The sequence below is a fragment of the Panthera leo genome, chromosome E3, assembly GCF_018350215.1.
Source record: "Panthera leo isolate Ple1 chromosome E3, P.leo_Ple1_pat1.1, whole genome shotgun sequence".
NCBI classification, from domain to species: Eukaryota; Metazoa; Chordata; class Mammalia; order Carnivora; family Felidae; genus Panthera; species Panthera leo.
Genome location: NC_056694.1, coordinates 7,632,526 through 7,645,149, shown reverse-complemented (window position 1 = coordinate 7,645,149; position 12,624 = coordinate 7,632,526). Strand labels below are relative to the sequence as shown.

The 12,624-nt window shown below is 54.7% G+C and overlaps 1 protein-coding gene across 8 annotated transcripts in view; it reads right to left on the bottom strand.

The window, feature by feature from the left end:
- ZAN (zonadhesin) overlaps positions 1-12,624 on the bottom strand; it is a 38,493-nt gene that overhangs the window by 10,220 nt on the left and 15,649 nt on the right. For all 8 annotated transcript variants that reach the window (XM_042921967.1, XM_042921971.1, XM_042921969.1 and 5 more), the window contains 18 exons: positions 12,077-12,201; positions 11,569-11,714; positions 9,726-9,869; positions 9,241-9,348; positions 8,985-9,154; positions 8,177-8,379; positions 7,300-7,441; positions 6,735-6,982; positions 6,323-6,503; positions 5,957-6,068; positions 5,511-5,605; positions 5,018-5,194; positions 3,788-3,996; positions 3,396-3,540; positions 2,730-2,977; positions 2,469-2,633; positions 1,896-2,020; positions 1,260-1,555 (listed from right to left, as the gene is read on the bottom strand). In XM_042921967.1, coding sequence (XP_042777901.1) covers positions 1,260-1,555; positions 1,896-2,020; positions 2,469-2,633; positions 2,730-2,977; positions 3,396-3,540; positions 3,788-3,996; positions 5,018-5,194; positions 5,511-5,605; positions 5,957-6,068; positions 6,323-6,503; positions 6,735-6,982; positions 7,300-7,441; positions 8,177-8,379; positions 8,985-9,154; positions 9,241-9,348; positions 9,726-9,869; positions 11,569-11,714; positions 12,077-12,201 — 3,039 coding nt within the window. The remainder of the gene's footprint in view (positions 1-1,259; positions 1,556-1,895; positions 2,021-2,468; positions 2,634-2,729; positions 2,978-3,395; positions 3,541-3,787; positions 3,997-5,017; positions 5,195-5,510; positions 5,606-5,956; positions 6,069-6,322; positions 6,504-6,734; positions 6,983-7,299; positions 7,442-8,176; positions 8,380-8,984; positions 9,155-9,240; positions 9,349-9,725; positions 9,870-11,568; positions 11,715-12,076; positions 12,202-12,624) is intronic.

The following is a 12,624-nucleotide window of genomic DNA, read 5'->3' as shown; positions in this document are numbered from 1 at the left end:
AAAGACAAATGTGGTCTATATATACAATGGAGTATTACTCGGCAATCAAAAAGAATGAAATCTTGCCATTTGCAACTACGCGGATGGAACTGGAGGATATTATGCTAAGTGAAATCAGTCAGTCAGAGAAAGACAAAAATCATATAACTTCACTCATATGAGGGCTTTAAGAGACAAAACAGATGAACATAAGGGAAGGGAAACAAAAATAATATAAAAACAGGGAGGGGGACAAAACAGAAGAGACTCATAAAAATGGAGAACAAACTGAGGGTTGCTGGAGGGAGTGGGGGGAGGGGGAGGGGCTAAATGGGTAAGGGGCACTAAGGAATCTACTCCTGAAATCATTGCTTCACTATATGCTACCTAACTTGGATATAAATTTTAAAAAATAAAAAATAAAGTTAAAAAAAATAAAATGCAATCTACTGGATCTTGTATGCTATTTTTAAAACAAATAAAAATTTTAAAAATAAGGAAAATTAATTTGCGTTTGTTTCTATGGGCATAAGTAAAAGATCTTTGGAAAAATACTCGGATGCTGATAAGGTCAGGCTGTGACCCGGGGTCAGGGGGGAGGGAGACTCTTCACTGGCAATCTTTTTTTTTTTTTTTATTCTTTTAGTAATTTCCACACCCCGAACATGGGGCTTGAACTCATGACCTGACATCAAGAGCCGCAGGCACTTCTGGCTGAGCTACCCAGATGCCCCAGGCAATCTTTTAATGCATTAAAAGTTCCTGAACCATGTGAATGCGTCACATCCTAAAAACACACTAACCACTGTCTTAAAGTTTAAAAGGTTTTGGAATTATATAGTGATGATGGTTGCAGAGCTTGTAAATATCCTAGAAAACAATGAATTGTATTTTTAAAGTGGTGACTATTATGGTATGTGAATTCTAATTTGAAGAAAATAATGTTAGGAACTACAGAAGGATGCCTAGGAGTCTGCCAGGAGGCGAGAAGAATCTTTGCCGTCAAATTTGACCTGGACCCCGGTGTTAAAACCTGGAACTTTCCAGGTTCAGGGAGCGGTGTGGATAAAGGAAAGGAGGGGTGTGGAAAAGCAAGGTCCGTGTGTGCTGTCCCCGTCATAGGGGCATTGGCTAAGACCTTGTTGCAAAGGAGCCACAGCTGAACAACGAGGTCAGATGCAGGTCGGGCACGGCCCAAAAGGAAGACAGGGAGCTTTAAGGGACACGCAGATGGAAAGGAGGTGTGGGAGTGCTCCGGGGTGACCGTAGGGGACACTCACGGCAGAAACTGCTGTTTCTCCAGATTGGGGGCTGGAGCCCCCGGGCCCGGCAGGCGGCTGCGAAGTTTTCCAGAGATCCACAGAGGGCATGGCGTAGGCCTCCAAACTGACAGAGGTTGTGGATACACTTGAGCAGGAAGGGCTTGAGGAACACGTAGGTGGCACACTCAGTCCAGGCCGGAGTCTGAAAGGCTGCCTGGCATTGTTCCTGGGCTCTCACTAGGTCATCTCTCCTGCAGCCTATATTTAGATTCTCCAGCTGTATTGCTTGGGTCTCCTGGCTCTCTTTTTGGCAACTGCAGAGGAGAAAAGGGTCATCACAGGGACAGACACTGTCCCACCTATGAAAATGGCTTGGCCCTCCCAAGTGACTCAGAAGACCCCCTTGTCTTGTCTTCACCAGGAAGCTGGTCCAAGCTCCGGCTACCTTCCGGAAGCCTCAGTCCCTGCCCACACTCTGAAGCGAAGAAAGGAAGGCTCATGTGTCCCCAGATAGGTTCCGGGGACCCAGAAGCCATCCCCCGTCAAGTTGCACACATACAGGAACACTCCAGTCTTCCTATCCTTGGCACGCTACACAGTCCGGGATCCCAACTCCTGTTCCTATGAAAGGTTAGAGGCTTTGGGGACAATTACTTTGGGTGAGACTCCTTATCTTGCCAACTCTCCACAAATTCAGTGTCATTCTGGGCTAATTCGTCATTGGGCATCATGAGCTCATCCTCTTCCTCACCATTGAAGTTTCCGCACAAGCCACAGACCTGGGTGGGCAAAAGGGTTCTGGGCACCAGGGAAGCAAAAGAGGCTTTTTTGGGGTGCCTGGATGGCTCAGTTAAGCGTCCAACTTTGGCTGAGGTCATGATCTCATGGTTTGTGGGTTCGAGCCCCGCATTGGGCTCACTGCTTCCAGGGCAGAACCCGCTTCAGATCCTCTGTCTGCCTCTCTCTCTGCCCCCACCCCCCTCCCGCTCTCACTTGCTTTCTTTCCTTCTTTCTCAGAAAGAAGGAAAGAAGGAAAGAAAGGAAAGAAAGAAAGAAAGAAAGAGAAAAAGGAGACTTTTTCATACGGCATGGGCCCGCATTTCCACTCCTAAGAAACAGGCGCACTCCCAGCCCTCCTCCATTCTGGGGAGTGACCAGTTAGGTCTGGAGAGGGCTCTGCCCTCTTGACACAGACTCCCCTAGAGAAGAGCCAGGGGATTCCCCCACCTTTTGGTAATAGGCTGCAGGGAGCTGGACCTCAAAGAAATCTTTGCCGTCAAACTTGACCTGGACCCCGGTGTTAAAATAGAGTACGGTGTTGTTGCCAACAATGCTGATTCTGAGCCCTCGGATCTCGGTGGCGAAGGGAAAGGTGACCTGTGTGCCGTTGATCTACAGAGGAGGGCAGGGCAGGTGAGTGGGAAGAGGGACCTGAGCCCCCTCCCCAGAGCTGGCCTCCTCCCTTCCCCCCCACACCACCCAGCTCACCAGCACACGGTGGTCCTTTATCAAGGTAATGAGGGTATTAAAGAAGTCAACGTTGACCTGGTGGAGGTAGGAAACAGCGGATTGGCCTCTCTTCTTCCCATACTTGACGCTGATCTTGAAGAAAGGCAGGTCCATGGTGGGGTGGCACACTTTCACCAGGATACCAGTGCAGGTGTCCCTGATGGTGTGGTAAGTGCCATCGAAGCTCAGGTACTGAGACTGGTTTGAGATACGGCACACTCCCATACCTGGCAGAGAGAGACGGGTTGCTGAGGAGTGGTCCAGCCTCTCCAAGAACAAGTGCTCCCCCATCTGTGAGGAGAGCTGAAGGTGAAGGAGGCCCCACAGGGAGGGGAGAAGAGAAATAAAGGCTCGGTGGCCAGGCTAGGATGAGGCTTGGGGGTGGAAGGGGCGCTATTCTGCCAGAGAATGTGGCATCATAATGGGACTCACAATGTCCCATCTAAGTTCACGGCCGGGACAGCCATGAGTGAACACGAGGAACCCTTTCCAACGGCACAGGGGTCATCATTCCCAGTCAGAAGTTCTTTGGGACCCCGGACATAGGAGCCCAAGAGCTACAGATGATGGGAGAGGGTGAGGAGGAGTTGGGGACAGCAGTCCCAGTGACACCGGGGTCCTCCTGTGTGCTCAAGGGCCTTCTACCTGAAGCCCGGCAGCGTAGCAGCCCATCCAGGGGCCAGCACATCTGGCCAGGCTTGCAGGCGGCCTGCTGGCAGGAGATGGCGTTGCGAGTGGAGCAGGTGCAGAGCCTGGAACAGGTGTGGTCCGCGTACCATCTCTCCCCGACCTGTGGGATGTGGGCGTCAGCAGAGCCCATGGAGGTTTGGAAGCCAGGGTTGGACCGAACCCTCTACCCCGGGCGCCCCCTCAGGCTCGCTCCCCTTGGCTGCTTGCCTCCATCCCCAGACTTTCTCAGCCTTCGGGCTTCTGGGCTTGCTGCTCAGCCCCTAGCACTGGCCCTGCCGCCTTATCCCTTCACAGGCTCTGAGGCCTCCTGCTCCCCAAACATGTGGCGCTGCGGTCCGGCTTCTCACCGGGTGGTAGTAGCCCTCCTGGTCGACGCAGCCGCACTGGCTGAGGGGCACACAGGAGGTTCCACTCAGGATGTGACCTTTCTGGCACTCACAGCCCTCCGTACAGGGCAGTGCTGCTGGGCAGTCTCTGGGGGCCGTCAGGCTGAGGCAGGTGGCTGGGCAGGGGTTGGCACAGGGGCTGTAGCTGCTGCTGGACGGGCACTTCAGAGCTAAGAAGAAACCAGTGTCAGGAAAGGCAGTGATTTCCAGCACCCTGAGCTCGGGGCATCGAGAGCTCCCAGAGAATGTTCATCAGATGAATGGATGAACACAATGAGATCTATCCATACAGTGGATTATTATTCAGTCTTTTTTTTTTTTAATTTTTTTGTAACGTTTATTTATTTTTGAGACAGAGAGAGACAGAGCATGAACAGGGGAGGGGCAGAGAGAGAGGGAGATACAGAATTGGAAGCAGGCTCCAGGCTCTGAGCCATCAGCCCAGAGCCTGACGCGGGGCTCGAACTCACGGACCGTGAGATCGTGACCTGAGCTGAAGTCGGACGCTTAACTGACTGAGCCACCCAGGCGTCCCTTATTCAGTCTTTAAAAAGACATTCTGGGGGCACCTGGGTGGCTCAGTCGGTTAACAGTCTGACTTCGGATTGGGTCATGATCTCAGGGTTCGTGAGTTTGAGCCCCGTGTTGGGCTCTGTGCTGACAGCTCGGAGCCTGGAGCCTGCTTCGGATTCTGTGTCTCCCTCTCTCTCTGCCCCTCTCCTCACGTTCTTTCTCTCAAAAATAATTTTTTTAAAAATTTAATTAAAAAATGAATAAACATTAAAAAAAGTTTTAAGTCATTAAGATGGGAAATTTTATGTTATGTATATTTTACCACAATTTAAAAAAAAAAAAAAAAAAAAAAAAAAAGAGTTCCCTGAAAAGAGAGGAAGGAAGAAAGGGAACAGAGCTGGCCCAGGTCAGAGGGGAAGGAGGCAGTAACCAAATGAGGGTAAACCGTCTTGGTGAAGAGAGAGTCAGATGGAGGAGGCTCCCAGAGTGGGGAGACAAGTTGAGGGTGGGGGTTGGGTTCGGAGAGACTGGAAGGCTGGGACAGGATGGGGGTTCCACATGGGGCTGAGGGGCAGGCTGTGACAGAGGAGCAGAGGAGCAGACTTTAAGGACAGGAAGAGAGACAGGGGTTCTGGCAGCCTCCTCCGGGCTTCGGGAGCAGGTGGTTGGGTCACTCACGGCAGAAGGTGCCATTCCGCCAGGAAGGGGCCCGGCCGGCATGCGCGCACAGGGATGCATAGGCCTGCAGGGAGCGGCACAGGGTCAGGGTGTCCCCCTTGGTCCCACACTGGCCATACACACAGCTGGCGAAGCTGGACTGGGGAGGCACCACCCCGTGGCACTGAGAGAAGGGTCCTGGAAGATGAAACGATGTAGGTGTGAGGGCAGAGAGTCAGCTTGGAAGGGGAAAGAACCACGCGGCTGCCCTGGAGTGCATTCAACATCCATTTCAATCAAAACCCGTCATTATTGAGAAAGTACCGTCTGAGATGCAAAGAAAAAAGGTCCATCAGAGCTCCCGAGGTGAACACTGCCTCTGCCTTACCTTCCGCTTGCCTTCCCTCCGACTTTCTATTTCCTGTCTCATCCTTCCTCTCTGCCTGACCAGTCCCCCTCCTCTGTCTCTGGCCGGGGGAGGAGAGCGCTGCGGCCACCAAGGGATGTGGCTTACCCTGAGGGTCCATTAAGACATCACAGTTCTTTTCCCAGCTGTTTGCCCCTCTGTTCTCCTGGCATCTGGAGGGCTTCGGACTCTTAGCAAAGCAGCTGAACAAGGAGAGGGGAAGGGACAGGAATTTAGGATTGGAGGAAGCTTCCCCAAAACTGAAGCGACAGTGGAGAGGGAAAATGGGAGGGGAATAAGAAGAGAACAAAGTGGTCCCTCAAGCAACAAGGTCAGAAGATGCAATAGGAAGGAAAGCGTTTGGCACTCAGGATGGGATTCCCAAGGGGGCTCTCCAAAGAGACAGATGAGTAAGTGCAGAAGGCAAGCGGGGCGGCGGGAGACAACAACCTTGGGTCAGTTCGTCTCCGGAGAGATCAGGGACGCACAGAGGACCCCCCAGGCTGCCCGCTGAGGCTGCTCCCCAGCTCTGGCTCCCCGCATTCCCAGCTCACCCTGTTTCAGAGTAATCAGGGAACTTCCAGGCGACGCCCAGGCCATCCGAGCTGGCCACAGGCCTTTTGTCCAGGAGCAGATTGTCATCCAGGCTATTGTTGTTGTAGTTGCCTGGAGGAGGGTCCAGTTAGAGCCATAGACCCTCTCCCAGGACCACCACCTTCCTCTTAGAAGAGACAGCTCGCTCTTCACTCAACAGACCACGGTTCATCTTTCTTTCTCTTTCCCTTTGGCCTTTTAACACCTACCCGCACACACAAGCAGACAGGCCCTCAGGACACCTACTGAAATCTGTGGATGAGCCGGTCTGGGACAAACTCTGGCCCATTGTCCCCACTTTGCCCGCAGATGCCCAGGGAACTCACCACACAGCCCGCAGAGCCGGCCAGCATAGGAGGAGGGCACTGTCACTTCGGCCAGATGCTTCCCATCGTAGCGAATTTGAAGCCCAAAGTCCGTGTAGAGGAGGATAAAGGAACCGCTAGGCCTTATGCTCACCCGGCCTTGCGCAGGCCACACAGGCAGGGCCACTCGGCGACCATTCAGCTACAGAGGCAGGGAGGACGCAGTAGGGAGAAGCCCTTGGGACAAGGACAACGGGCCCAGGACGAGGCAGCAGACAGCGATGGCGATGTGTCTGCGGAATTGGGGGCTGGATCTGCTGTGGGCTTCCCCCAGGGGCTCTAGAAGCCAGACAGGTGGGCCTGTGGGCAAGGAGGGTGCAGAGAAGAGATGCTGGTGGTGCAGGGGCCAGGGGAGGCGGGCGGAGGCACGCACCATGACCTTGTAGCCTTTGATGAGCGAGATTCTCAGGTTGAAGATGTGCAGGTGAACGGATCTGACATAAGAGGCCTCCAAGTTCCCACTGCGAAACTCATTGGTGGCGCTCACGATGAAGTAGTTCTCTAGGGACCTAGACTGGCAAGGCCTGGTCAGGATGTAGCTGCAGGTGCCCATGAAGTGGTGCAAGGCTCCGTCGAACGTCAGGTAGTGGGGGTCCCCTGAGACGGTGCAGGTGGCAGCCCCTGGGGTGAAGTGGATGGAATTCAGAGGTGCCCTGACCCTGAGCTGCTCTCTGGGCGAGTCCACATTGGAATGGGACCCTTGGCTCATCCTTGGCTCATCCGTGTGGTTGGCTCGGCCTAGAGAGGTCAAGCATAGGGACTGCCCCAACCTCACCGGGTCCACGCAGAGGCTGCTCAGGCTCGGGCCAACTGCCTTCCAGTCCCCCGTTAGACTCCGGCTCTCTGGGGTGACTGTTTTAGGGCAGAGCCATGCCCTCGCCCAAGGTCATGCGGGCAGCTCCCCCCCCCCCCCACTCACCTTCCACCGGTCTGCTCACCTAGGGCATGGCAGCCATAGATGCCATCCTGCTGACGACAGACCTCCTGGGCCTGACACCTCCACTGCATGCAGCGAATTTTATTGTTGCTCTCGCAGGTACAGAGCTGTCTGCAGCCTGGCTTGAACCACCGCTCCCCTACCTGGGGGATGGAAAGAAGAAAGGAAAGAGGTCATTCCCAGGTCTGTTACTCAGATCAGTGGGTTGCTCCCTGGGACCATTCCTGTCATCCCGAAGCTCCAGGCTTCGCTGCAAGCCTGGCATTGGCTCACTTACTCAGCCATTCACTTCTTTGTTCCTTCACTTTTTCAACAGATATCTGTTTGTGCTAGGTGTTAGGGATTCAGGAATGAACTGGGTGGACGATGTTCCTGCCCTAACAGCTCACGATGGGGGGGGGGGGTAGGGAGGGGGGGCAGTAAACAAGTAAATTAATGGATCAACTGTTCCAGCAGGATATGCACCTAAAGAAGACAATCAGGGGGCCCAATAAGAGTTTCCTGCCATCAACACGGACAATAAGCACGGGCTCAGGAAGTTTAGAGGAATGTCTTCTGACTTTGCTTATCAGGAAGGCTTCAAGGAGGCAGCATTTGAACAGAGCCTCAGAGGAGGTGAAGGATTCCAACAGACACAGGTGGTGGGGGGCGGGCAGAGCAGAGATAGAGGGACTACAGAGAAAGTAAAATTGAGGGGAGAGCAAGGCACAGACAGGGTATTCAGTAGGCCGACCCAGAGCTGGGCAGAGGGCTGTGATGGACGCCAGTGTCGTTCTCAGGGACAGGGCAAGGGACAGGCAAAGGAGGAAGAGAGAAACACCAGAGATGAGGGTCTGGCTTCAAATGTGCACATGGGGGTGGGGGGCCCAGAGGCTCACCTTGAAGTAGCCCAGTGTGGGCTCGAGGCACCCACACTGGGAGTGGGGGACACACTGGAGACCGCTGAGGACGAAGCCCGGGTTGCACTCACAGCCCTCCACACACCGGTTCTGGCAGGCCATGCCAGAGAAGCCAGAATGGCAGGTGGCGGGGCACACCCTGGCACACAGCGTGTACGTGCTGTTGGGCGGGCAGGTCATTGCTGGAGGAGGGAGAGGAAGAGGTGAGAAGGGCACAGGGCAGGGCAGGGAAAAGGGAACGAAGATGGGTTCAAAGCCCAGCGTTCAGAGGGCCCACAGCTAGAGGCTTCTGCCCAATCCTGAGAAGCAGAGGGTGACCCGGAGAAGGGTGACCAAGGAGCTCGGCTTCCACTCTGGGCCCAGAAAGTGGCCTGCTGGGAGCTACTAAGAGGCAGGTCTGGGGGAGCAGAAAGATCTGGGGGAGCAGACAGATCCAAACGTCTCAGCACTGCTGCTGTGTAGACATGCACTTGTCTACAGGGCAGAAGAAAAAGCCCATGAGGGCTCGATCAAGGGCACCGCCGCCTAAGCAGGCTCCCCAGAGGCCGTGCAGATACACCTGCAAGCATTGCCCCGCATAGCCTCAGGCGGCCGGGGGTGCTTTCTGAGTCTGCAAGGGACTGTGATTTTTCTCCATGGCTATTTCTGCCTGCAGATTTCCCTGTGCACGTGCGGAATCAGAGCGGTTCAGCCAGGGGTCCCCCACGCCTGTGCCAACACTCAGATGCCCACCCTCTGCTCGCATCCGTGGGTGAAGGAAGGGGCCCTGCTGCGGGGCACAACTCACAGCAGAATTGGGGTCCCCTCCAAGGCTTCACGGCATAGCCAGCATCCTGGCAGATCTCAGTCAAGGCTGCCATATGGGCACACAGCACTGGCTGCAGCCCCTGGAATTTACACATGTCAAACGTGCAGCTCTTGAAGAACGAGGAGGCCTTGAGGTGAGGCAGACATGCCCTAAGGAGAGAGGCTGGGTCAGAGGAATGAGCCAGGTGCTCAGTGACCACCCTGCCTCCCGTGGCCCTAACCGGCTCCCTTCATACTCAAAGGCTCCGCGGGTGTCCAAGAGCCGTCCACAGAACTGTAGTCCCGACAGACTGTTCTGCAAGCCTGACTTGCACGAGGGAGGAACTGTTGGGTTCTTCTGGCACCTGGAAGAGACACCCCCCCCCCAACAGGCCCTGAAGGCTCGTCTCCACCCCGCCCCTACCCCAGCAGTCTCGCGGCTCTCGGCGGCCCCTAGTGGACAGCTGCTGAACCCCAAGCCCGGGAGGAGGTGGGAAAACCTGGAACCGAGCAAACCGGAACAGAGGCTGCTTGGCATCCCCTGAGGACGACTGACAGCGTGGGGGCAAGCGCGGTGGTGAGGTGTCCGTGAACTTGGCCGGATCGGGAGCAGGGAGAAGAATGACAGAAGTGGCGGGGGCAGGGGGGTTGCAGGCGGGAGAGGAGAAGGAAGAAAAGGGGTGATGTCGGTCAGGGTGCACGGTTCTCAGAAGGGCAGAGGCAGGGTTGGCCACGTCCTCACTCCTTGTCCTCGTCCTCTGCCGTCTGCCAGCTGTTGCCCAGCTCCTCATCGTCCAGCGCTGGGCTGCCGTCGGGCTTCTGGTTGTCATTGCTACCGTCCCCGTCATAGTTGCCACAGAAGCCACAGAGTTTGCTAGAGTAGGTGCTGGGGGTGGGAGGAGAGGAGGAGGCGTTAATGGAGAGAAGGGGCTCCAGTCCCTGGAGGGACCACGCAGAGGGAAGGGCAGAGCTGTGGGCCTCGGGCAGGACACATCAGAGGACTAACAGACGCACGTTGCAAACAAGAGCCTGTGTCAGGCACCCTGCGCACAAGGACCTCACAGACCTTCCCCCCAGCCATCCTCACTACTCCACTCATGCCCCATCTTCTTGCTGGCCCTACAAATGTGGGAACCAAAGGCAAAAAGAAATGTAGATAAAATTACACTTCCTTACAACCTACAGCCCTTTGACAAATTCTTTTTTTTATGTTTATTTATTTTTGAGAGAGAGAGAGAAAGCAGGAGTGCACGCAAGCAAGCGGGGGGAGAGGCAGAGAGAGGGGGACAGAGGATCTGAAGCAGGCTCTGTGCTGATAGCAGAGAGTCCAACGTGGGGCTCAAACCCATGAACCGTGAGATCATGACCGGAGCTGAAGTTGGACACTTAACCGACTGAGCCACCCAGGTGCCCCAACAAATACTTGAGACAGGCAGAGTAAGATGTTCCTCCAGGAACTCCATCTGTCTTAATATTAATACTCTGTTAGAGGGAAGGACAACCGTAGCTTGGCAACAGCTAGACCTCTGGGATCCTGTGAGTCTCCTTTGGAAGCTTCTGCTTATCTTTACTTCCCCAATTCCCAAGTCTATAATCAGGCACCCCTCAATCCCAGTGCAGCTCTCTCTGCCCATGGGTCCTATCCCTGTGCTTTAATAAAACTACTTTTTGGGTTGCCTGGGTGGCTCAGCCGGTTAAGTGTCTGACTTTGCTCAGGTCATGATCTCTCGGTTCATGAGTTCAAGCCCCGCATCGGGCTCTGGGCTGACAGCTCAGAGCCTGGAGACTGCTTCACATTCTGTGTCTCCTTCTCTGTCTCTGCCCCTCCTTGCTCGTGCTCTCTCTCTCTCTCTCTCTCTCTCTCTCTCTCTCAAAAATAAATAAACATTTAAAAAATGTTTTTTTTTTTTTAAATTTTTTTTTTTTAATGTTTTATTTATTTTTGAGACAGAGAGAGACAGAGCATGAACGGGGGAGGGGCAGAGAGAGAGGGAAACACAGAATCGGAAGCAGGCTCCAGGCTCTGAGCCATCAGCCCAGAGCCCAACGCGGGGCTCGAACTCACGGACCGCGAGATCGTGACCTGAGCTGAAGTCGGCCGCTTAACCGACTGAGCCACCCAGGCGCCCCTAAAAAATGTTTTTAAAAAATTCTTTTTCATTGTCGACTCCAAACCCCAGCATTTCAAACCACACCACAACAATATTCCCACATTCCCGGTTTTCCATGCATTTGCCGTTTGCTATCTGCAAAGACATTCTTTCCCTTGTTTGTCCGTCCTGGGAACCACCCTTTCTTGAGACTGGAGTCAAGTGACCACTCTTCAGGAAGCTCCCAAGACCCATTAGCCACTCGTTCTAGGACATTCCCAAAGCATCATGTGTATATCCTGCTATTATCATTCTGCCCAGAAACCAATTTCTCCTGTCTCCTCATCCAAAGGGAGGCGGGAATTAGATGCTTCCCACCCAAAGATTGAAAATTAGTGCCTGGATGGGAGGGGGAGGACGAGGGCAAGGTCCTGGGAGGGGGAGGGGACAGAGCAGGTCGGGGGAGTGGCAGCGGCACCGAAGGGCACCCCTCACCTGGGCACGCTTATATACAGCTGCTGGTTGCCATCCCATCTCACCCGCAAACCAAACGCCGTCTGCAGCTCCACAAACCGCCCACTTGAAGCCAGGAAGATTCCTTTAGAAGGTACCGCTGGGAGAGAGACTTGCTTCCCCCCAACCTGGAAGGCGGGGCAAGGGAGGAGACCAGGAGACAGAGGGAAAGTCAAGGAGAACCCCCGCCCCCGCCCCCACCCCCACCCGGAGAGACAGACAGAAAGTCAAGGAGAACACCCCACCCAGAGACAGATGGAAAGTCAAGGAGAACCACCCCCCCGCCCCCCGCCGCCCCACAGATTCCCACATCCACGCTGGAAGGCACGGCAGCATCCACGGCAATCCTCAGTAGCACACAGAATGCTCTGGAACCCGTCCCTGAGAGGTCTGGAGGTGGCAGGAGCTGGCTGGAACACCGCGGCCCACGGGACAGGCTACAGCCAAGGTCTGGAAGCATTGGCAGGACTGAACAGAAAACCAGACTCACCAGCGTGCGCCTGTCCCTGAGCAGGGTGATGGTGATCTCATGAAGAGTCACGTAGACTTTGCTCAGGCAGGACATGCCTTCCTGTCCTCGATCTTCATTCTTTGCCGCCACCCTGAAGAATGGCTCTGGGTGGGGAGAGGGGTGAAGAGCACCCAGGGGCCCATTCAACAAGCATGTCTGAGCGTCCACTGAGGGTGGCGCCCACACCTGGCACTGCAGGGCTAAAGGACCACAAAGAGTGGGGCGTGACTGTCTGCCTTCTTCCAGAATAGCCTGTACTGTGCTGAGACTCTGTGCCCCCTCAGTGGGCCAGGGCACCCTCTGGGGCAGGGCATTCGTAATAGCTCTCTCGTCCCTTCATTGCCATTATTCCAGGTAGGCGTTCAGTAAAAGCTGGCCAGGGAGACAACTCCTAAAGAGGCATTCTCTTAAAGGGCATCCTGAGTAAGTCCTGCTTCTGGGGTGGACGTGTCCACTCTTACGTCACCCAAGACATTGTTCCCATCTTGCTCCTCCCATCGGCTCCCCAGCCCTTTCCTGCCGCCCGC